We start from the raw sequence: 24098 nt of genomic DNA on the forward strand, positions 1-24098 counted from the left end.
AGAAAAGGATCTCGGCTGAAAGAGTGTACTTCTCCGGCTGGAGCATTAAATGAGATGGTAATCTTACCGTTGGGGGTCAGACACGCGTCTGCACCCCCCGAGAACCCACAGAATCCGTTAGATCACATATGTAAAATATCTAGTACACAAGATAAGGGCCGGCTGTTATATAAGAGCAAGGGGGAGAAGGCAGAGGAGGTATGTTCCCTAAAGCAACCATCTCATTTACTTCATCCTCATTTACTACCCCTACATTTATTTCCGACCAACATTCTTATTTATTACATACATGCATTCCATTCCTTTGATTCACACCCACGAGGAAACATTCCGGTGACACACTCATCGGAATAAGCTCCTCTATCTTTCCGGCAAGTTTACTTACTCTCACGCCGGAGCTTGGTCACGGATCCCCCCTCCCCCCCGGGGTCCTCCGTGGCGAGGCTAACGGTTTATTCTTTTGTAGTAGCGGAGACGACAACCTCTTGACGTCAGCAAAGATCCATCTAACCTCATCCGGGATTTGGGTACTCGACACTAGTCAAGGTAAATGATTTTTATATAAACTTTTAAGTTATTATTTTAGTTTGAATCTGATAGAGAAGTACAATGTTCTAGATGAATTAATTATATTAACGCTAATAATGTAGCTTACACTAGTACGTCTTGAAAAACTGAGCAACTTTTTTGATTAAACAAAAATCATTTATATATCAGTAAACACTAATCACTTATGTATATATGAAAAATGTAAATATTTACAACTAAATGATTTTGTCATTTAGTTTTGCTATTCAAAAAAGGCTAGCAGTACAGCTTATTGTCTGTTTGTATTCTATTTTATGTCTTAGATTCCAACATTGATTAATAAAAAATATAAATTTTGGATATATTAAATTAAGATGGTATAGCAAAAAAAAAAAGTATTATTAAAATTCACAACACATAGTTGTACTAAAATGTGAAGATTTTTATATACCAAGTTATGGTTGGTAAATGGTTATAACGTGTTTGAAACTCAGCCAGAGGACCTAACATTGTACAATCTTGTTTTCAACCATTTGGTAGATGTAAATATCTAGGGATTAAATTATGAGCATGTGGGTATTTTTAATTGGTATCACTTTTATAATTAAGTTATATCTAATTAGTATAGGATTAAAATATGCATGGGTGAAAAATGAGGACAAAAAAATGTATATAACTAATCTAGAATCTTATTTTGTTCGAAATAATACGAGTCTTGAGGGTTTACTGTTAGATTAGCCAGTTAGTAAAGTTTCAATGATTGTAAACCAAAATATGTATGAGGAGATTTAAAACGATCCAAATCAAAATGTTATAACACTAACGGTTTGGCTTAAATATGAATCCACGGTTTGGGCTTATTCAACATTTATAATAAAAATATGTATTAAATGCAATCAAAATAAAGAAGCGATATTGTTTAGATAATTTAAACTTAAAACACATATTCTATTGTTAAGCAAAACTCATGTGTCATGTGTAGTTCAGTTTAAACTAATCAAAGGCCATGTAAAATAGGAAGGCATAAAACCCAAAATCCTATGGTGAGATTCAATTTTTTCCCGATCGATTTCAAGTATAATTATGTAAACCAAACTGTTTGATACAATTAAAAAAACCCTACAAAAGAAAAAAACCAATAAAATTTTAAAACCAACCACAAACCAAAGCGGTGGTCAATTTGAGTGGTTTCACGGTTTCTAACCGAACAATGAATGAATAGTCACATTCTAATATTTCGTTGATTACAATTGCACGTCTAACCCCACTGGCCACTACAATGGCGTGTCTAAAAAAAATAGGGACCAAGGAAGTTGCAACCTTGGCAGGTCCGAACAACACCCTAGAAAACTAAATAGTATACAACACACATGGATGCAAAGATGTTTCTTGGTCATAGGAGTGTGTCAATCACTACAAGGTTGTTAGTAATTAATTTAACACAAATTTTGTAGTGGTTTTCAAAACGTATAAGTGCACGTCCTACTTTATAGCTAACACACTATTGTGTTTAGGGTCTTAGGCTTAGGTTTATAGTGGTATGCATAATATCTTACCACAGTGCATCTAACATGTTAGCCTACTAAAACCTTCATACCATTCATAAAAAAACTCTCTTTTTATTTGACCAATTTCCTCTCTATATTGATTTAGGTAAAAAGAAAGAAAGACACGAATAAGATACACATAGAAATAGAGATAAAAATAGAAAGAGAGACGTGGTGATAGTGGCCAGTGGTGAATGTACAGTTGAGGTCAACACTAATGATGGTGGATGTATGAGTGTTTTTACAATACGAAAGAGAGAAAGATAAATATAATATACAACAGATGACGTAACTGTTAGTCATCGTATATCACTTAAAACGAAAGGATAAAAGTAAATCCCTTTATCAAACAAACAACCAACACATTAACGCTGTGTTCCCGAGTTAAGTTGAGGGGAGAAAAGAAATGATTCTTTCATTTTCTTTTCTCTTCTCTCTGTTTCTTTCCAAATTGGAAAGATTAAATTTAGGCAAAAAACCTATCATTTTCTCTTCTCTTCTCTACTTTAATGAAACTCTGGAACACAACTAAAACTTATTTTCTTCCAAATCTTTTTTTTTCTCTCATTTAATGAAACTCGGGAACACAGTGTAAAAGATTTGGAGTTGAAAGGTATGCCATAAAGAGTTGGAAGGCAAGTTTGTATAATGATGCTAGTGAATAAACACAAAGTCTAAAAGAGTAAAATGGAAACACAAAAGAAACCCGAATCCGAGAGAATCTACAACACCAAGCAGCCTTCAACCATCCCTCTGTCGCAACTTCAAACGCAAAAACTCACCCTCACCTGATCATCCCCTCTCTCACATACACTAAACGACGCCGTACCAGTCAAACAACAACAACACCACCACCACCTCCGTTCTAACTCATCTTCAATTTCAGAAATCTAGGGTTTCATATTTTCAATTTCATCATGAACTAAATTAAACTCTACTTCGATTCAATTACTCGATGCAAGTTCCAAATTCAGGAGCTGAGAGTCAAAGCTCCGACCAAAGTCAACCGATTCAGGAAACCGATGGCTTGAAGGCTGTCGGAGATCCGGCGGATGCTGCTGCTGCCGGTGGAGGTGAGGTGGAGTTAGGTAATGGAGCCGATTTGGCGAAGAAGAAGCGTGGGCGGCCGCCTAGGGCTCAGGCGAAATCGCCGCCTGTTAAGATGAGCAAAGAAGAAGATGAGGATGTTTGCTTTATTTGCTTCGATGGCGGGAGTCTTGTTCTATGTGATCGCAGGTTTGTGTTTGTTAGTTTGTGATTGTTGAGGAGGATAGTTGTTGATTGATTTTGAAATTGGCTATTTGATGTGTGTTGGTTAGGGTTTTAGTTGAACTGCATGCTAATATTAGAATTGGATCAGTTGATGATAGCGATGAATATTAATAACATGGTTTATGTTTTATTTAGAGGATGTCCGAAGGCGTATCATCCTGCTTGTGTGAAGAGAGATGAGGCATTTTTTCGATCGAAAGCTAAATGGAATTGTGGTATGTTTCTTTTCTTCATATTACTGGTTTAGACATATTATAAATTTAGTAAGTTTCGAAAATTGTTAAAATGGATTTCAGGTTGGCATATATGTAGCATATGCCAGAGGGCAGCGCACCATATGTGCTATACGTGTACGTATTCGTTGTGCAAAGGGTGCATAAAGAAGGCTGATTACGTTTGTGTTAGAGGTGATAAAGGCTTCTGCACGGTGTGCATGAAAACAATTATGTTGATTGAAAATGGCGGACAAGAAAAGGATGAGAAGGTATGTTGCATCTAACTTTGTAAAACCGTAATGTATTTAATATGCCATGGCATTCATGAATCATGATATCAAGTATGTAATCCAAGTTTGGGATTTCATAACTGTGCTACCATAATTAGAAATTTGAATAATGTAGGAAGTGTTATCTGTAGACTTGATATTTATTGTGTGCTATGAATTGCGTGTCCTTATGTATAAGTTGTCCAGGCGCAAGTGGATTTTGACGACAAAACTAGTTGGGAGTATCTTTTCAAGGTGTATTGGATCTATTTAAAAGGAAAGTTATCTTTAACACTCGATGAGCTTACTCAAGCTAAAAATCCACTGAAAGAAGCTAGTTCAACCGCTTCAGTTATTTCATCAACAAATGTACATAATGGAGACAATGATCCGAAAAACGTTTTATCAACATGTGTACATAATGGAGACAATGATCCGAAAAACGTTTTATCAACATGTGTACATAATGGAGACAATGATCAGAAAAACGTTTCATCAGACGTGTCTCAGAATGTGGAGGCGATTGAATCTAAAAGAAGAAAAACAGATGAACAGATTAGTATAGTACCTCATAAGGAAACTACACCTACAAAAAAACCGCGTACTGAAGAAAGGTCATCTGCGATTGCATTGAAGAACTGGGCAACTAAAGAGCTTTTAGAATTTGTTGCACACATGAAAAACGGTGATACATCAGTGTTGACTCAGTTTGATGTTCAAGAACTTATGTTAGAGTACATAAAAAGAAATAGTCTTCGAGACCCTCGAAAGAAAAGCCAAATTGTATGTGATTCGAGGCTAAAGATTCTATTTGGGAAACCACGTGTCGGTCATTTTGAAATGTTGAAGCTTCTAGAGTATCATTTCTTCATTAAAGAAGATCTCCCAAAGAACACAATCAAGAGTATCGCAAAACAGGTTGACCCTGATTGGAATATAGATAACATGGTGACAGTTGGTAAAGAAAAGAAAAGGCGAAACCACAAGAAAACTGAAGAACGCACGCCACAAAATAAGTTAGATGATTATGCTGCCATCGATGTCCATAATATGAACTTAATATACCTGCGCCGGAAATTAATGGAAAATCTTATCGGAGAAGGTGAAATTTTTCATAAAAAAGTGGTTGGTTCGATTGTGCGAATAAGAATAACTGGTAGTGATCAGAAGCATGGCATGTACAGACTTGTCCAAGTTGTAGGTAATGGCATTTTAGCAATTAGCACCATTTTTGGGAACTGTTATGTCAGACGGGTCACAAGAAGTTATCGTTGATGTTTGCAGGTACAAGTAAGGCAGATGCACCATATAAAATCGGCAATAAATCTGCAGATGTTGTGCTTGAAGTATTAAATTTGGACAAGAAGGAAAACATGTCAATTGATAAAATTTCAAATCAAGATCTTTCTGAGGTGGCGATCGTTTTTCTTTTCTTTTTTATTTAAATGGTACTCATGAAACATGCTATAAATAGTATTAATTACGTTTCTTGTTCTTTCTGTTTTTAGGATGAATGCAGACGTTTGAGACAAAGTATAAAATGTGGGCTTGTAAAACGCTTTACCGTTGTAAGTTCTTTGTGCTCAAACTCATTTATTGTTTTTTTGCTCTTTTTGTGCTAATTTTTTGCTTGATTTAGGGTGAGATACAGGACAAGGCGGTCTCCCTCCAGTCTGTGAGGCTTAATGATGTGAGTCATTTTGACTTCAATATAGTAGGATTTATAGTAGTTTGGAATTATATATATATTAAATATTTTTGCTAGTCTAGAATTTATTATTTTTCACTTTCTATTTTAGTTGATGGAAGCAGAGACATTGAGGCTTAACAATCTTCGCGATCGAGCTAGTGAGAAAGGGCATAAGAAGAGATATCCTTTGATGATGATAGTCAATTAGTCATAGATTACTTGTGATTTATTTATTTTTACTTTTTATAGTCATCTTATTAATCTAATGGGACAGGAGTTTCTTAACAAATTTCACTCTTAGAGAATATGTGGAGAAACTCCAACTTCTCAAGACACCCGAGGAGCGTGAACGCAGATTGCGGGAAATTCCCGAGGTTCATTCTGATCCTAAAATGAATCCGGATTATGAAACCGACGATACTGAGGAATACTTTAATAAAGAACATGGTTGGTTTTATCGTCTTTGAGTTATACCTCTTGTATTATACTTCAAAAATTTTCATCACAATAAGTCGATAACTATTGTAATTTTGTATATTGTATCTTTGCAGAATATATGAAACCGAAGTATACTGGAATTAGTAGGAAGAGTACGAGCTCTGTGAAAAAAGAAAAAGATTTTTCAAATAATGTTAATAGCAGGTCACGGAAAAACGAAGAGGGTCACTCTTCTACCAAGGCTACAGGGAGAATAAACTTGAAAGTTGATGTTCACGGGCCCAGCAGTTCGGGCCGGCCACAAAGTAAGGTTGATTACAATGGTTCAACAGTCACCAATCGCAGTCATAACTCTGCATCAGAAACATCTACTTCATCTTACACTATGAAGAACGCCCTGGTTTCCAACAACAGTGAATTAGACAAAATGTGGCATTATCGAGACCCGAGTGGAAAAGTTCAAGGGCCATTTTGTATGGTACAATTGCAGAAATGGAGTACAACTGGATACTTTCCACAAGACATGAAGATATGGACGAATCGAGAGGATGAATCTTTACTCTTAAATGATGTTTTGAAACAACAGTTGAACGTTAAAACAGCCACCGATAAAGTTAGTATACGAGTTGAGGGTCTCACAGTTCGTACCACTAATCTATCATCTACACAAAAAACGGTCAACCATGGGAAATTATCTGGTACACATGGTGCCACGGGACAATCTTCTGTACAAAGTTGGATTGCCAATGGTACCACTAACACCCCTTCATTTGGAAAGTCAAACGAGTCAAACATGACAGAGCTGGCTAGCCCTACACCAGTGGAAAACGATGCGGGTACCAATAATGTTTCTTCGGTTTTTGATATTGCAAATGCAGATTTACCAAGTCCCACACCCAAGGAGACGACGACGACGAACCATGTAGATGAAAAAGTTCAAAATGCTGTAGAAAAAGAAGCCCAGAATGTTGGCGGGGCCCAGCTCCCCGGAACAAGTGATCATGTTGTTACTACAAGTGCCAACATGGAGCAAGCTATTTCTTCATCATCTACACCGTCATCACAGCCTGGTGATCGTGCTGCTACTACAAGTGCCAACATGGAGCAAGCTATTTCTTCATCATCTACACCATCATCACAGCCTGGTGATCGTGCTGCTACTACAAGTGCCAACATGGAGCAAGCTATTTCTTCATCATCACCGTCATCACAGCCTGGTGATCGTGTTGCTACTACAAGTGCCAACATGGAGCAAGCTATTTCTTCATCATCTACACCGTCATCACAACCTGCTGTTCTTGTTGCTACTACAAGTGCCAACATGGATCAAGCGATTTCTTCATCATCTCCACCGTCATCAAAGCCTGATGATCATGTTGTTACTACAAGTGCCAACATGGAGCAAGCTATTCCTTCATCGTCTCCACCGTCATCACAGCCTGGAAACAACTATCTGCCAGCATGGCAAGGTGTTCGTGAAACAATCGAGTTTAGCACTTTGGCAGAAGAATCTGTTTCGGATTTGCTGGCTGAAGTAGATGCAATGGAGGCTCAAAATGGTTTCCCTTCACCGACATCAAGAAGGAACAGTTTTGTAGAGGATTTGTTTAACGGGTCCTTTGAGGAGTTCAGTCCCACCCCTAATATTCAGGGTTCAAGAAGTGATCCCTTTAGTTCCATCGGAGCCGAGATACACTTGCCATTTCAACCAACTGCCACCACCGCCACTACCACCACCACCACCACCACCGTGGGGTCTTCTCAAGGCAACAGTAATAATGTATTTGATTTTGTTAAGTGGCCTGAAATACCGCAAGAAACCATTTCCAAAGACATGATTGATGTAAATAATTCTGTAAAAGCTGATGAGCGAGCAGGAGAAACCAATGCTTCTGAAACGAGCCATGACCAGAGAGGTGGTTCAGGTGAACATAATGAGGGTGAACGCGCCGAACCTACGACTACAAAATCAAAGGACCCGAACCCTGAGTTGGTAGTTCAGTCTAGAACCAACCACAAGGAAGCAGATGATAGAGTGGTGCAGCCTGCAACCGTTGACACTGCAGGACCTCCACCACCATCCCAGCCACCGCAATCCCAGCCACTGCCACAACCTATGGCCGTCGGATTAGACAAAGTTCGCCCCCGACAAGGTAACGTGAATATTTATGGAAGACCAGTTCAAGAATTGACTCAGGTTGCTCCGCATTTAAGCACGGGTCGGGGTGTGGTCATAGGATGGGACCCGCACCAACAAATTTATGGTGGGGATAGATTTAACAAGGTTGAGGATTCAGGTTATAGTAGGAACGGCAAACCTTGGGTTAGTCAGTCTTCATTTGGTAGTGGCGGAAATGGCATTGGCAATGGTGGTGTTGGCGGTTATTCAAGAGCACCGCCTAAAGGGCAGCGTGTTTGCAAATTTTACGAGAGCGGGCGGTGTAAGAAGGGAGCTTCCTGCAACTATTGGCACCCATGAGAGTTGACTTGATGACCTGTTATCTCTATTGTTGACCATTTATGTAAAAGCCATATATATATATAAAGCATGTGTCTACTGCTATATGTAGCTGTAAGTTGTAACAACCCCATGATTTAATAGACTGAGAATATATCAGTCTTATTTCTCAATACCATTTTTTCTCTTACTTCCAAAAGCTGCCACTTATTGTTTGGGTTATAGATACATGTGTAACGGGTCCAATATAATCCAGTGGGTGGCCCATATGTTAAAAGTGCGACTATTTGGACACATGATAATCTAGTTAACTTGAAATAATATTGTAGAGTAACCTTCTACTTTTTTAGTTTATTGACTTTAAAAACTAAAAACCACGGCCCCAAACACCCACTTTTATTAGTCTTTTAATTTAATCAACGTGTTGGTTTTTTTGTTTGACTTTGTAACAACATTGGATTAAAGATGAGAAATGAGAAATTTAGCACAAGGGTGAAGGACGAACAGGGTTATCCCTCTTTTGCTGTAGTCAACAAAGCCACCGGTCAAGCTATGAAACACTCCATCGGTACAACTTATCCTGTGTTCCTTTTATGTGAGCGACTCTTATCAGTCGTTGATAAATTGATTGCCACTTCATATTGCTTCTTAAGATAATTGTCGTTGTTTAGAACATGTTTGATGATTAAAACCCTCCTATGATTAAACGTCCGTAATAATAGTTTTCTAGTAACATGGGCTTTTTGCGACGCGAACCTAATCCGCTTAGCTAACTGGGGTTCGACCAAAAGATTTCATATCGTATTCGTTTTTAGCTGTTTTGGGGTTCGTATTTTATCCGTGTTTATGTTGACACGATTTGCCTGCCCTAGTTAGGGCATGTTTGGCTAAGGGCTTGGTTATTCACACACCCCTTGGTTATTTGCACATCCCCTGAACCATATAGGAAGCGTATAGGGCAATACGGTTCCTCTGGGTCCAAACGTATTGAGCAATACACTTCCTATATGTGTACTTGAAGTGCTAATGATTAGGGGACCAGAGGAAGCGTATCGGGCAATACGGTTCCTCTGGGTCCAAGCGTATTAAGCAATATACTTCCTATATGTGTACCAAACTTTTCAAAAGATGGTCAACTAAAAGGAAGCGTATTACCCAATACGATTCCCATAAGTTTAATAGGAAGCGTATAGGGCAATACACTTCATATTAGTTTTACTTAAAAATTATAAGTTGCATCAAATTTTTAACTTATTATTGTTATCTTATAATGTTTTTATAAAAACACTTATTAAACAAAACAATATATATATATATATAGGAAATGTATGGGGCAATATGGTTTCTTTGGACCCAAAGTATAGGAAGCGTATGGGGCAATATGGTTCCCCTAGACCCAAAGTATAGGAAGCGTATGGGGCAATATGGTTCCCCTAGACCCAAAGTATAGGAAGCGTATGGGGCAATATGGTTCCCCTAGAGCCAATGTATAGGAAGCGTATATGGCAATACGGTTCCTCTGGGTCCAAGCGTATTAAGCAATACACTCCCACGGTCATCATCAATACCCGTCAGACTCAGCGAGCTCCTCCTCTGTAAAGTTCGGGCCACGCCTAGTAGCCTAGTAGAGGGTGACGGGCTGTGCCGTGTATAGGACGTGCCTGGAGCCTATAAAAAATTCAAACAAAATACTCATCAGCCACCCTATGTCATCATGCATCTGATCCATCTGGCGACCGTGGGATGTTATCTCCTGACCATGCAGTGTTAGAAGTCGCATTTGCTCATCTTGGTTACGCAAAATCCTATCGAGAAGACGGTTGGTTGACCGAGGCAACCTAACCGCGCGATGCCCGTGCTAAAGCAATGATGCAAGTAACGAACTAACGGGTCGCGAATCTCCGAGGATCGTACCTCCTCTGCCTTGGTGTATGGACCTTCACCGATGGTGGGCCACTAGGCAATCAACTCATCCTCGGGCATACGATCGATAGCCGTGGTATACACGTCCTGAACCAACTCCTTGTCTGTGTAAAAACCGGTGGCGACGACAAATTGACGAAGCGACATCTCAAATACCTCGCCGAACAGACAGAATGTGATCTCGGGTGATGGGGCCGACAAGTTCGGATCATCAAAATCCGAGTTTGGCCGGTCATCCGGTCGAGGTCTATAGCGGAATGTGGAGAGAAACTCCACCATCAACGACCGATAAGATGGTGCGGCTCCTATTCGAAATAAACGATCCCACGGGCTATCCTGCCCGATAACCTGTCGAACAGTGTCCACCATCCCACATGGTTATCATAAATATGTTTTGGGTATTAATGTATAAACTTTTTTTTGACACATTTTTATAAAAAGGATTCAGATTAGGTGACTAGGGGAACCATATTGCCCCATACGCTTCCTATACATTGGCTCTAGGGGAACCATATTGCCCCATACGCTTCCTATACTTTGGGTCTAGAGGAACCATATTGCCCCATACGCTTCCTATACTTTGGTTCCAAGGAAAATACTATTTCATTTATAACTCATATAATTAATTTTTAACTCTTTAATTAATTAGTCAACTAATTATTAATTATCCTACATATAATCTACAAAACCTACACATATCAAAATTTTCCTACATATACCCTACACATTATAGAATTTTATCGTACACAATCGAAATTTATCCTACACACCTCGAAATATATCCTACACAACTCGTAATTTATCCTACACAACCAGCAATTTATTCTACACTTTAAATTAAGTTGTTTTTTTTTAATTTGGAAAAAGTATATATTTTGAAAAGGAGTTACAAATTTAATTTACTTAGTTATTAAAGGGGAAGAATACAAATTAATGATTTTTGTAAGTTTACCAATATACCCTTATATTAAAATTAAATGCAAATATTAAATGAAGTAAAATGAAGCATTCTTATTGGTTGAAACTTCTTCTTTTTTCTTCTTACAAAAAAATTCTTCTCATTTGAACCCTCCACTATATATATATATCATATATATATATATATATATAGTTTTGTTTAATAAGTGTTTTTATAAAAACATTATAAGATAACAATAATAAGTTAAAAATTTAATGCAACTTATAATTTTTAAGTAAAACTAATATGAAGTGTATTGCCCTATACGTTTCCTATTAAACTTATGGGAATCGTATTGGGCAATCCGCTTCCTATTAGGTCACTTTTCAGACCTTTATAGTTTTGAACTGCGTGCGCGTCAGAGAATATTGTACCAATAGGAACCGTATTGCCCAATACGTTTCCTATTGGTGTCGCATTTAATGCATCAAACCCTATGGAAAACGTATTGGCCTATATAGTTTCTATCGAGGGATGTACAAAAATTTTAGGGGATGTTACCATCACCCTTGGCTAAGCTTTTCGAATTCTCCATCCAGTCCAAACGGTAAAATCATCATCATCATCATCAGTCCTCGTTGACAGACAGAAGAAGAAGTTCATCTGAGAAATTGAACATATAGATCTCAAATTCACCGTTAATGGCCGCCTATGCTCGAACCAGAACCAAACTGAGATCCATCCCCCAAGCTATGAATTTCTCGTTTTTGGATAGCGGTTTGGTCTCCACATATAGAGTTAGGCCAAATTACAGCAGGCAAATCTCTCAGTTTGTTCAACCTAACGGAAAACGCCTGTTTCTCGTGGATACCCTAGCCCTAGTAAGCATACCATATTTATTATTAAGTAGACGAATTATTATGTTGATGCGTGATTGATTATTACTTAGGTGAGGAGATTAGAAGGAGAAGGTGTGCCTTCGAAGCAAGCGGAAGCGATAACGTCTGCAATTATCGAGGTTTTGAATGATAGTTTGGAAAATGTGGCTGAGTCTTTTGTCTCCAAGGGTGAAATGCAAAGGGTTTGTTTCTACTTTTCATTGTATTTTCTTTTCTTTTCTTCTTGTGTTTGGTCTTTTTGGTTTAGTTTAATTTGTGTTGTAGATTGAGATGACTCAAGATGGTAATTTGGGGAAGTTTAAGTCTCAAGTTCAAAGCTCTCAGGTGATTAGTTTGTATCCACAGTTTTGTTTTATGTATTATTATTGCAATAAGGAAATGTTAACATGACCTACAAATGCATTTGAATGAACTAAACTGAGGACTAGTTAAAGACATTAGACCATTTTATTAATGGTTTGGTGAATGGTTTTGGCCTTGGATCATCGGTTAGTTCAATTTAGTTAGGAAAAATGATTATATGTTGTTGATCTTTTCAACATAGGCTTAGTTGCAGGATTGGTATGCAGCCATGTTTATATAAACGTGAAGATCATATATTTGAGGCAATGGATTTTGATGTTGACTTATAGGCAATTCGATTTGATGAAGGCGCTTATTATGGATTTGGCATAATAGTTAATCAGGAACCAAAAAATGACCTTAATGTTCTAATTTGATCAAATATTTATCATCAGTCTAATAATCTCTATAGTTATCTTTTTATTCTTGAACAAGATGATGACTGAATAAAATGTAACTATGGCATTTACTATCCCTTAGAGCATTCACATCAGGTTCTCCATCCCCATCTTTATGATTTAGCTAAAACTCACATGTATATATCCCTAAGAGTTGTTGATCTTATAAAAACACGCCAAATAGTCAAGGACACATTACAGGTAATATTCTAAGTTTCTAACATAGTCATATAGAAATTCACATGCCAAATAGTCAAGGACACATTGCGGCATATAATTAGTTCTGGGAATATGTTTTACAGATGAGTTCAATAGTTTGGTAATTAATGCAGGAAAACCATTTTTCTTTGTTGCAACGTGAGACGGAGAAACTTAAGACTGATATAGAGAAGATGCGTAGTGAGTTAAGGTATTGATAATATCTGTCCAAATACTTTTGGTGGCACATCATTTTGTAATCTTTTTTTAAGCATTACCTATTTATAAACGGTAAGAAAATATGGACAAAGAAGTGGTTACGGGTCAATCGACCTGTTCTGACTTGGAGATCATCTTAACCTCTAATTTTCAAGTGACTTGATGTGGAATAATTTCGTCCAAGTGTTGAAAATCAACATTGTCAACCTGTTTTGACTTCTATTCATGATACAGGTATGAAATAGACAAGGTCACTGCAGGACAAAGGCTGGATTTGAACCTTGAAAGGGGGTAATTGGACAATATCTTGTTTATAATTTGAAACTATTAGTCTATTAGAAAATAACGGGCAATTTCATAAATACCCCTACAAACTTGCAAAATATCATATATACCCATGCAAAATTATAAATATCGTATGTACCCTTACAAAGTAGTTGAAATATGATATTTACCCAATACATTAAAAACAATTTAATAAATGACAAATTTACCCTTATTTTTCTAAAACTTTGAAATCTCACATACGACCTTCAACTTCAAATATTATATTTACTTATTTCTAGCATAATTTATTTAGCTTAAATATTATCTATGGAGTATACTATTGTTTATGGGTAAAAATAAAAATATGTAAAAATAAATTTAAGCTAAAAATGTGTTATATAAAAGGGGTAACTTTATAAAACAGTAACCAAGTTTCCTATTTGTTCCACTAAAGTCACTCAATCTATTTTTGTCCCCTAAAAGTCACTTAAGTTTGCTTTAGTATTCTAATCTTACGTAATTAGCAGGTTATTAGGTTACAACCTTTTATTTTAATTTTTAATACTTATGTGAATTTAATATTTACCTTTTTACCCTTTCAACTATGGAATAAAAAATAAAAAGAAAAACCAAAAAAAGAAAAAAACAAAACAAAAACCATAAACCAGAAAAGAAATCAACAAAAAGAAAACACGAAACAGAAAACAAGATCTCGCCCAAAACTTTTCTAATCTTCATATAGCTTGTTTTCTCGTCATCAACGTTTACGTGATTTTTCCGGCAACAAGGACGGTGTTTGGGTTAGCTTATTTTGCAACTTTTAACTTATTGACTTATAAAAGTTAATAAGTTGTTTTTATAGTGTTTGGATAACAAGTTGAAAAGGAGTTTTTGTGTGTTGAGAAGTTGAAAAGGAGAAATTAAAAGGAGAAAAGAGAAGGAATCCCAAACACCCTCAAGATCTTGCCGTCAACTAGGAATGTGGGCGATGAGGGATCTTTCTTCTTCACAGGAACGCGCAGCATCGTCTCCTCTATGTTCACCCCCTCCGATAAATCGTTCGTCGGCGAATGAATCAGTTCGTCGGAGCATTGTGTTGTGGCGGTACGGTGTACAGTTGCCGGCCAAAAGCCTGCCAAAGCTGCGTAAGGGATGGCGAAAACTAAATGTGGTCTTTAAGATACATTTTAAAGGGTGGAGTAGTAGATCAGAAAGTTTGAATATTCGCCGGGGTCTACGAACGGTGAAACTGATTTGGGTGGAAGCCATAACAAGGCCGGGACCGGGATCAGTGATAGAGGGGGGAGATCGGCGGGATCTGGTTGGCAGGGATAGCTATCGGAAAAATAACCGGAAAGTTTGCCGGAACTGGTACCTCTAGCCTTGAAAACGAGTGTAATACTCTAGGAAGAAAGAAGATTGCATTTTCACAATTCGTATTTTATAATTGGGAGGGTAAAGATGTAAATTACAATAACCACATAAGATTAAAATTTAAAATAAACAGCGGTAACCTGCTATTTACACAAGACTAGAACAACAAATAAAACATAAATGACTTTAAAGATACAAAAAATGTTGACTTAACTGGAACACAAGAGAAACTTGTTTACTATTCTCTAACATTTCCCTATATAAAAATATGAAGTTAAAATATAAGCATATATGAAAACTTGAAGTTAAAAAATTAACAGTAAAATGATCATTTATTAGATTGTTTTTAATAAATTGGGCATATTTGATATTTTAACTACCTTGCAAGGGTATACATGATATTTTTAGTTTTGGTTGGGTATATATGAAATTTTGAAAGTTTGTAAGGGTATATATGAAATTAATCCAGAAAAATAAAGGTGTACTGCCTATATGATATTGTTATTATTGCAGGAGAATCCGAGACGAGCTATCAAATCAAAATCAAGAAACCGCCAACCTCACAAACAAACTTGACCGAGTGAGTTTGCGTTCACTTTTGTTTGTTATACACCCTTTGTCCAGATCTTGAAACTAAATTTAAAATTATGATTTTGGTATCAGGAAATTCATTCATTGAGGGCTGAGCTGGAAGCAGCAAAGTATGATGTGATCAAGTACTGTATAGGTACTCTTGTCTCTATTTCTGCCGTTGGTTTGGCCGTATTACGAATACTGATGTAAACGCCAATGCTGCAAGCCTGCAACCATGACATGTGATATATACGAGTACGTGAAAAGGATTATTCTTGAACGATACATTGTTGGGTCCCAGATTGTACGAATTACGAGCTATTCATAATAAAATGAGTTTCGGTGAATTAGTTGTAGAAAACAATTTGACTGAACAGAGATTGATAAATGAAGTTTAATAATACCGTAGATTATAACACACGTAGGTTTTAATTCCAATATTCTTGAATTACAGAAACAAGTATATATATTTGTAGATATGTTATATAGAAAATTCTAATTGCTATCAGACTTACTCTTTTATTAAGAGATTTTTTTTACCCGCACGGTCGAACCTTGGATATATGAATTACAAAAGAGTACTTTCTTTATTCTAAATTCTCATGCAGTGAAACTATTATAATGTCAATGATAGTAAAGAGGTTATCACGCTAGAATGTGTATGCCGTGTGATGAAACAATGGTTAACCGGGCAGGATTAACACACTGGTCTCGTCAAGAAGGGTTAATCCCTTCCTCTCGAGGATCGCTGGCTGGATCACCGGTGGTTGATCTCCTGCACAAGGAAACAAGCCGTGACTCGTAACAAGGAGGATGGGGTGGGGGGTGCTCCTTGTTACCACTCTCCGGCGTGAGAATCAGTAGTTTGCTTGGGAAGCAAAGTAAGATAGTAGTAGTAGTGAGAGAGTTGTGAAGAGATAGTAGTAGTTTGGTATTTATAGCCGAGGAGTGAAGGAGGAGGATGATGGATGGACTGACGACGTGCTGCACCTTTGCAGGTGTGTCAGGCTTGTCGGTTGTGGAGGTTACGCCACGTCAGTCCATTGCTTACGTAGCTCTGACAGGTAACTGCCATTGGTGCCACTTGCACTGTGGTGTCAGTCCCACTTGTTGAGTGCATAGGATGCGGTGCAAGCCGCATCGCTGCATGCGGTAACGTCCGAGGTTACCGTGTCTCCTGCTTGTAATCAAGAAATACGCGAGATGCGGTGCTAGCCGCATCGTCGTCCGCGGAGACTGTTTGCCTGTATCCCTTATCGTGACGAAAATGCCCATATGATGCGGTGCCAGCCGCATCGTTACGTTCATCTTCTTCTACGCCTAAGGTAAGGCTTCCTTGTATTGATAGAAGTGTTCACTGGACGCGGTGCGAGGCCGCATCGCTGTGAATACTTCCGTTTTCATACACCAGATGTGATGCTATGTCGCATCACTCTACCGTTCTCATGTTCCATGTAAGTCCTCCTTCGTTACTAGATAGATTGGATTCAACCCTTGTGTCGACGCGTTCTCGCATGGGCACAAGTAGGTTGTTAGCTGGTGGGGGTTTTGATAAGGGTAATGGTCACTCGCGGTCGATGCTGACGCGGGATCTGGGACCATACCCCTTCACCGTGTTCAGGGTAATTTAGGAAATTTTAAAGAGTTTGATTAGCCTCCTTTGAGTCCTTTCTCTACAATTTGGAAGAAAGAAGAGAAACATTAATCTTCATTTCTCTCTACTTCTTTCGGAAAAAAAAAAATGTGGCACGATACTTTTTTCTTGTTTCCTCCCCGTTCCTTTCACTCCCCTCGTTAGATTAGACACACAGAGGAGCATAGCGTAAGGGATTGGGGGAAAATGGATACTCGAAACATTGCATTTGAAAGCTGCTTTTTCATAAAAGAAAATTAATCTATTAATCAAATCATTTAAATTTATAAGTATATATTAAGGAGTAAATTACTTTTTAAGTCCCTATGTTTTAATGGTTTTAACCAATTGAGTCCAAAATAAAAAGTTTAACGCTCTGAGTCCTTAACCGCTCATTTCATAACGTTTTGAGTCCAGTTTTGTTCATTTTATAACGTTTTGAGTCCAATTTTGTTAAAAAAATTGGACCCAAAAGAACTCAAATGGTTATAAAGAAAAGCGTATAAGGACGCAGAGCGTTAAACATTTTAATTTTGGACTCAAATAGTTAAAACGACTAAAGCACAACTACTAAAAAATATTTACTCTATATTTTGTCAAAGAACATAACTTTACAATCTTGCATGCATTGCATATAGAATTTACCTTTCCAAACCAATAATTGGACGTGAAGTTGAACATACACTTACAGTCTGGTTATTGGGCAGGCTGGACGGTGGGCCTCTGCCCACCTACCTTTCACTTCAATCCACCGCTGATTGTAAGGTAACGTAATGACTATTAAAACAATCATAGAGGTGACAAATTTAATTTATGAGTTAACTGTCATTTTTGTCTCTGCGATTTGTTGGAAATGTCACTTCAATCCAAAAAAATAATTTGTTGTCAGTTTCGTCCTCGACATTTTTGAAACGTGTCACTTCAGTCCAAAAACATAACGCCCGTTAAAAATTCTGTTAAAACTAAGGGCCTGTTTGGTTGACAGGAATCCATAGGATTTCAAGGGAATTGGAATTTGAATTTCATTCCTTTATGTGTTTGGTTGGACAAATTAGTTGAAGGGAATTAGATTTCAATTCCAACAAAATCCCTTATTTAATAGAATTCAGATTCCTTCTAAATTTCAAAGGAAAGTTTTAAAAACCACGAGAATGTTTCCAAAGTTAGGGAAATAACCCCTTGCCTCTTTCATGTTGGTCTAAAAACACAAAAATAATAAAAAAATCAAAAAAATTCTAAAAAATCCAAAAAAATCAAAAAATAATAAAAAATCCAAAAAATTCTAAAAAATAAAAAAATTCTAAAAAAACAAAAAATAAAAAAATCCAAAATATTCGAAAAAAATTAAAAAAATCTAAAAAATAAAAAAATAATAAAAATCTAAAAAATTCTAAAAAATAAAAACACTCTAAAAAATAATAAAATCTAAAAAATCCAAAAAATTCTGAAAAATAAAAAATTTCTAAAAATAATAATAAAAATCAAAAAAATTTAAAATCAAAAAAATAATAAATGATCTAAAAAAACCAAAAAAAAAATCTAAAAAACCAAAAAACATTTTAAAAAATAAATAAATCTAAAAAATCAAAAAATATAAAAAAACCCAAAAATCCAAAAAAATAATAAAAAATCCAAAAAATTCTAAAAAAATAGAAAAATTCTAAAAAATAAAAAAATTCTAAAAAATCAAAAAAATGATAAAAATCCAAAATATTCTAAAAAATCAAAAAATAATAAAAAATCAAAAAAATTCTAAAAAATAAAAAATTATAAAAAATACAAAAAAATCCAAAAATCCAAAAAATTATAAAAAACAAAAAAAATCTAACTAATTATAAAAAACAAAAAAATATAAAAAATCCAAAAAATAAAAAAATAATCCAGAAAAATCCAAAAAATCAAAAAATTAATAAAAAATAAAAAACCAAAAAAAATTAAAAATAAAAAAACTAAAAAGTCAAAAAAATAATAAAAAATCCAAAAAATAAAAAAAAATACAAAAAAATATTTTTTTGAATTTTTTAATTAGTTTTTAGATTTTTTTTATTTTTTAGAATTTTTTGATTTTTTATTATTTTTTTAGATTTTTTTTGAATTTTTAGGATTTTTTAATATTTTTTAGATTTTTTTTATTTTTTAGAATTTTTTTTGATTTTTAGAATTTTTGGAACTTTTTATTATTTTTTAGAATTTTTTTTATTTTTAGAATTTTTTGGATACTTTAATTATTTTTTTAGATTTTTTTTGGATATTTTATTATTTTTTAGAGTTTTTTTGATTTTTTAGAACTTTTTTTTTTGATTTTTTAGAATTTTTTTTTGATTTTTTAGAATTTTTTGAACTTTTTATTATTTTTTTGAATTTTTTGATTTTTTAGAATTTTTTGGATTTTTTATTATTTTTTAGATTTTTTTTTTGAATTTTTAGGATTTTTTGGATTTTTTATTATTTTTTAGACTTTTTTTGATTTTTTAGAAATTTTTTTGATTTTTTTGAACTTTTTATTATTTTTTAGATTTTTTTTTATTTTTTAATTATTTTGATACTTTTGAATTTTTTGGATTTTTTAGAGTTTTTTTTTGAATTTTTATTATTTTTTATGATTTTTAGATTTTTTTTGAATTTTTATAATTTTTTATAATTTTTTGGATTTAGAATTTTTTTTGAATTTTTATCTAAGATAGTTGTTTTTAAAACTTTTGACAATTGTCTTTTTAGGTATTTTTAAATTCTAATTTCATTAATACATTTATCAACCAAACACATCTATGGATTTCAAAGGAATCCATCAAATTCCAATTCAAATTCGAATTCCCATAGGGATTCCAATTCCAATTCCTACACATTCCGCGAACCAAATGCCTCCTAAGGGAATTCTTATTTTTAACTAATAAGGACTGATTATGTAAATTTATTAATATAAAGGACCATTTAAGTAAATACTCTCTTCTCTTTCTACACTCTCCACCACCAACCACCTGCACTACCGGTCCCCACCACCGGCACCACAACCATTGCCACCACCAACCGCAACTACCACCTCCACCACATCTCTGGTCACCACCGTTCACCTCCACCATAGAATCCCCATCGACCACCGTTCACACCGTGCCACCCTCAATCTCCACCATTGCAATCAACAGCTCCGCAAACCACCACCACCGTCGTCATCACTACCGGATCCGACCACCATTGTCATCACCGTTCATCTCTACCATTGAGTTAACTGTTGACAGGATTCGTAAAACTGCATAAGGCGTGCTACGGGTATGGAGGGGATCCAAATAATTACAATGTGAAAGCGACGTGCGGGTAACCTGGATACAACATGTGTAGTAACGTGTCATCGGCTATAATATGGGATGGTGTTCATTACACAGAAGCTGCAAATAAAATAGTTGCTTCCGCAATCCTCTCCATGTCGTCGCTAAAACTAGACGAGTCCTGGTAGATCTGAAATTAGTAGAATAAATTGCTGAATGAATAAGATGGATGAATCATGAATGTTATTTTTGGATTTGATAAAAAGTTAAATTTTATGTATTTGATTAAACTAAACAAAAAGTGCAGATCTAACTTCAACTTTGGATTCAGATTATTAATTTCGATGCTCGGGCACGGTGTGAACGGTGGTGACCGGTGGGGATTCTATGGTGGAGGTGAACGGTGGTGACCGGAGCTGTGGTGGAGGTGGTAGCTGTGGTTGGTGGTGTCAGTGGCTGTGGTGGGGACCGGTGGTGCAGGTGGTTGGTGGTGGAAAGTGTAGAGAGAGAAGAGAGTATTTACTTAAATGGTCCTTTATATTAACAAATTTACATAATCGGTTCTTATTAGTTAAAAATAAGAATGCCCATAGTTTTAACATATTTTTTTTTATCGGGCGTTATCTTTTTGGCCTGGATTGGCACGTTTCAAAAATGTTGAAGACGAAACTGCCGTAATTATTTTTTTTGGACTCAAGTAGCATTTTCCACCAAACCATATGGATGAAAATGACAGTTAACTTTTAATTTCTAAAACGAGTAATTCATATTGTATTTTATTCATAACTAGTTAGAAGGATACGCTTTTATTTATATATAAATAGTCAAGAGTCAATCATATTTAAATATATAGCATTTTCAATGTATGAAATGATTTATTATATTTAGAGTATACTGTCATTTTAGTCCCTGTGGTTTGTTCATTTTTGGCACTTTAGTGCAAATTTGAAATCTTTTGCATCTGTGTTCCTGTGGTATCACTTTTATTGTCATTTTGGTCCAAAAATGAAATCAGGTCATATTTCTCAAATTAAATCCTGGTACTTTGTCCTTTTCCTCAGGGGCAAAATGGTCATTTCTTTTTTATTTTATTTAAAGATTTTATTAAAACAATAATCTTTTGTGGGTTCCACCATACCCAACTTCTTCTTCTAGCTCATTTCTCTCTGTATCTTCCTGCATAACCATGGGCGAAGCTTAGTTATGTTTCGAGGGGGCGCCCGCCCCCCCGAACTTTTCGATGCGTAGTGTTATGAATAGTACTTTCGTATAGAAATTTTTTAGCTATATACGTTTCCGCCCGCCGGTTTCGGAAAAATTAGGGGGGGTCAAGCTTCGCCAATGTGCATAACAACCAGCATCCATCACCACCTCTACCACCATCAATCTCCACCACCGCCACCGCCACCGCCACTATCTATCTCCACCTCCACCACTGCTCAACGTCATCCCCTTTCTCCATCTTTATAAACTCCTCAAAAATGGAAAAACGCTTCAAATCACAAATCTCTAAACTCTTGCAATCCACCTTCAATTCCTGCCGGCCAAACACCATCTCCGACCACCGTAACCACTTTCGTCTCATCAACTTTTTCTCACCTATACTTCAACCACAACCATCATCCACTTCAAATCGACCGAAAGACAACATACAATCATTTCATCAAACACTTAATCTACATATAAGCAATAACAACAGACCAAACATAATAACTGTATTACCACTTCTACTTACTAATTACAACTCTAATTACAGTGCTTCACATAATTGTCAACTTTGTGTATAAAATTAGGTCTAAAATAGGGCAAATCGGAACTGACAGATGGTGACACTTACGGAGGAGAGTGAATGATTGCGATGTGGCGTCTTGATTAGTGGATGAATCTGGTTTTTTTTTCTGGTGAAGACGTCTTTGATCTTATTCACCCATGATTGATTAAGGTGGGTTGTTGTAGAGATCCACTTGTTATTCAACACTTGAATTGAGTGATTCGATGAAGTATTGGATAAAGCTTTAAATAAAATAAAAAGGAAATGACCATTTTGCCCCTAAGGAAAAAGACAAAATACCAGGATTTAATTTGAGAAACATGACCTGATTTATTTTTGGACTAAAATGGCAATAAAGTGAAACCACAGGGACCCAGATGCAAAAGATTTCAAATTTTGACTAAAGTAGCAAAAGTGACCAAACCTCAAGGACCAAAATGGCAGTTTACTCTATATTTTATGAATTTGATTATAATACTCTATATTCAACACTGAAACAAGAAAGACGTGATTCACTTGTCTAAATTATTATTATAAACAATAATAAGATATCATGTATAAGATAGAAATTTTGTACGAAGTGTAGAAGATAATCATGAAAACATATTTGTTTTCTTCAATCTAAAGAATGAAGAGTACGATGGTCTTTTATCCTTTAAACTAGTTTCCTCTTTGATTTTCAAACGGCTATAACTTTTTCATACGTTATTTTTTTTAAATTACATCGTATTAACGAGCATTTCATTCTCTTTAATTCGAGCAGCACATTGATATACTGTTCTTAAAAATAATTTACAGGACTTTAAATACCCATTACGTGATTACGTGATTTTGAATACCCAGTACCCATTACGTGATTTTGAATACCCGGTACATGACTACGTGATTTTTGAATACCCTTTACGTGATTACACATTCAACATAAATTATTACGCATTCAATATGATTTGTTATAATTAATGTTAATGCAATTATGCTTATTACGTGATCACACATTCAATAATAATAACTTGATTATTTATGCTTTATTATGTGGTTAAATCTCTAATATACGACATTATGTTGTTATTATAGGTTGGTTTGGCTAATGTTTTGTATATAATTTATCCTTAATACGTGATTATAGTTGAAATATTAGGCATTCCATATAAAATATTATGTGTTACGTGTTTTGTTTTTATGTAATCACTCAGTAGGGTTACACATAAATAATATAATTAAATCACGTAATCACGAAATGAGTAGTTAAAATCATGTAGTCACGTAATAATACATAGTCAACTATTGTTACGTAATTACGTAATCACTTACTAGGGTTTCACATAAAGTACTATAATGAAATCAAGTAATCACGCACTGTGTATTCAAAATCACGTAATCACTTGGTATTTAAAATAACGTAATCACGTAATGGGTATTCAAAATCCTGCAATTTTTTTAAAGAAAAATATAGCAATATGCTGCTCGAATTAAAGAGAATGAAATGCTCGTTAATACGGTGTAAGTTTTATAAAAAAAATATTAATGTATGAAATAGTTATAGCCGTTTGAAAATCAAGAGGAAGTGGGTTTATGAGTCAACATTTGATTTTTCTATTTTACCCTTTTCCCTACTTGTTTCCCTTATTTTTAATTAGAGTAAACTGCCATTTTGGTTCCTGTGGTTTGAGCACTTTTACCAGTTTAGTCCAAATCTCAAATTTTTTAAATCTGGGTCCCTGTGGTTTTACTTTTATTGTCATTTTAGTCCAAAATTCAAAAAGTTCATTTTTTTACTGTTGCAACCTGCCTTTTTTGTCTTTTAGTGCAAAGGTATTTTTGTCCAACTAATTTTTATTTAACATATTTTTATTTAAAAATACATTTAATTTCTTTAAATACCCTTATTAATATACATTTTCCCATCTTCTTCCTCCTAAAGAT

The 24098-nt window shown here is 35.3% G+C and overlaps 2 protein-coding genes across 3 annotated transcripts; both read left to right on the forward strand.

Moving 5' to 3' along the window:
- Nucleotides 1-2727: 2727 nt before the first annotated feature.
- Nucleotides 2728-8616, forward strand: LOC110878826 (zinc finger CCCH domain-containing protein 44). Of its 2 annotated transcripts, XM_022127203.2 has the most exons (11): nt 2731-3311; nt 3483-3562; nt 3644-3831; nt 4039-5032; nt 5116-5243; nt 5340-5399; nt 5471-5521; nt 5631-5701; nt 5817-5968; nt 6073-6975; nt 7051-8616. In XM_022127203.2, the coding sequence occupies exons 1-11, from the start codon at nt 3031-3033 to the stop codon at nt 8436-8438; spliced, it is 4296 nt and encodes a 1431-aa protein (XP_021982895.1). In that variant the 5' UTR covers nt 2731-3030; the 3' UTR covers nt 8439-8616. The 2 variants fall into 2 exon arrangements, with proteins under 2 accessions (XP_021982894.1, XP_021982895.1); XM_022127202.2 differs by having other exon boundaries at nt 2728-3311; nt 6073-8616.
- A 3166-nt stretch (nt 8617-11782) lies between these two features.
- On the forward strand, nt 11783-15926 carry LOC110878827 (protein FMP32, mitochondrial). The gene is made up of 7 exons (XM_022127205.2): nt 11783-12119; nt 12188-12319; nt 12402-12461; nt 13210-13286; nt 13529-13585; nt 15449-15515; nt 15599-15926. Exons 1-7 carry the CDS (start codon nt 11940-11942, stop codon nt 15716-15718), a joined length of 693 nt encoding a protein of 230 aa, XP_021982897.1. The 5' UTR covers nt 11783-11939; the 3' UTR covers nt 15719-15926.
- Nucleotides 15927-24098: the final 8172 nt, after the last annotated feature.

The sequence above is a fragment of the Helianthus annuus genome, chromosome 9 (assembly GCF_002127325.2).
Source record: "Helianthus annuus cultivar XRQ/B chromosome 9, HanXRQr2.0-SUNRISE, whole genome shotgun sequence".
NCBI classification, from domain to species: domain Eukaryota; kingdom Viridiplantae; phylum Streptophyta; class Magnoliopsida; order Asterales; family Asteraceae; genus Helianthus; species Helianthus annuus.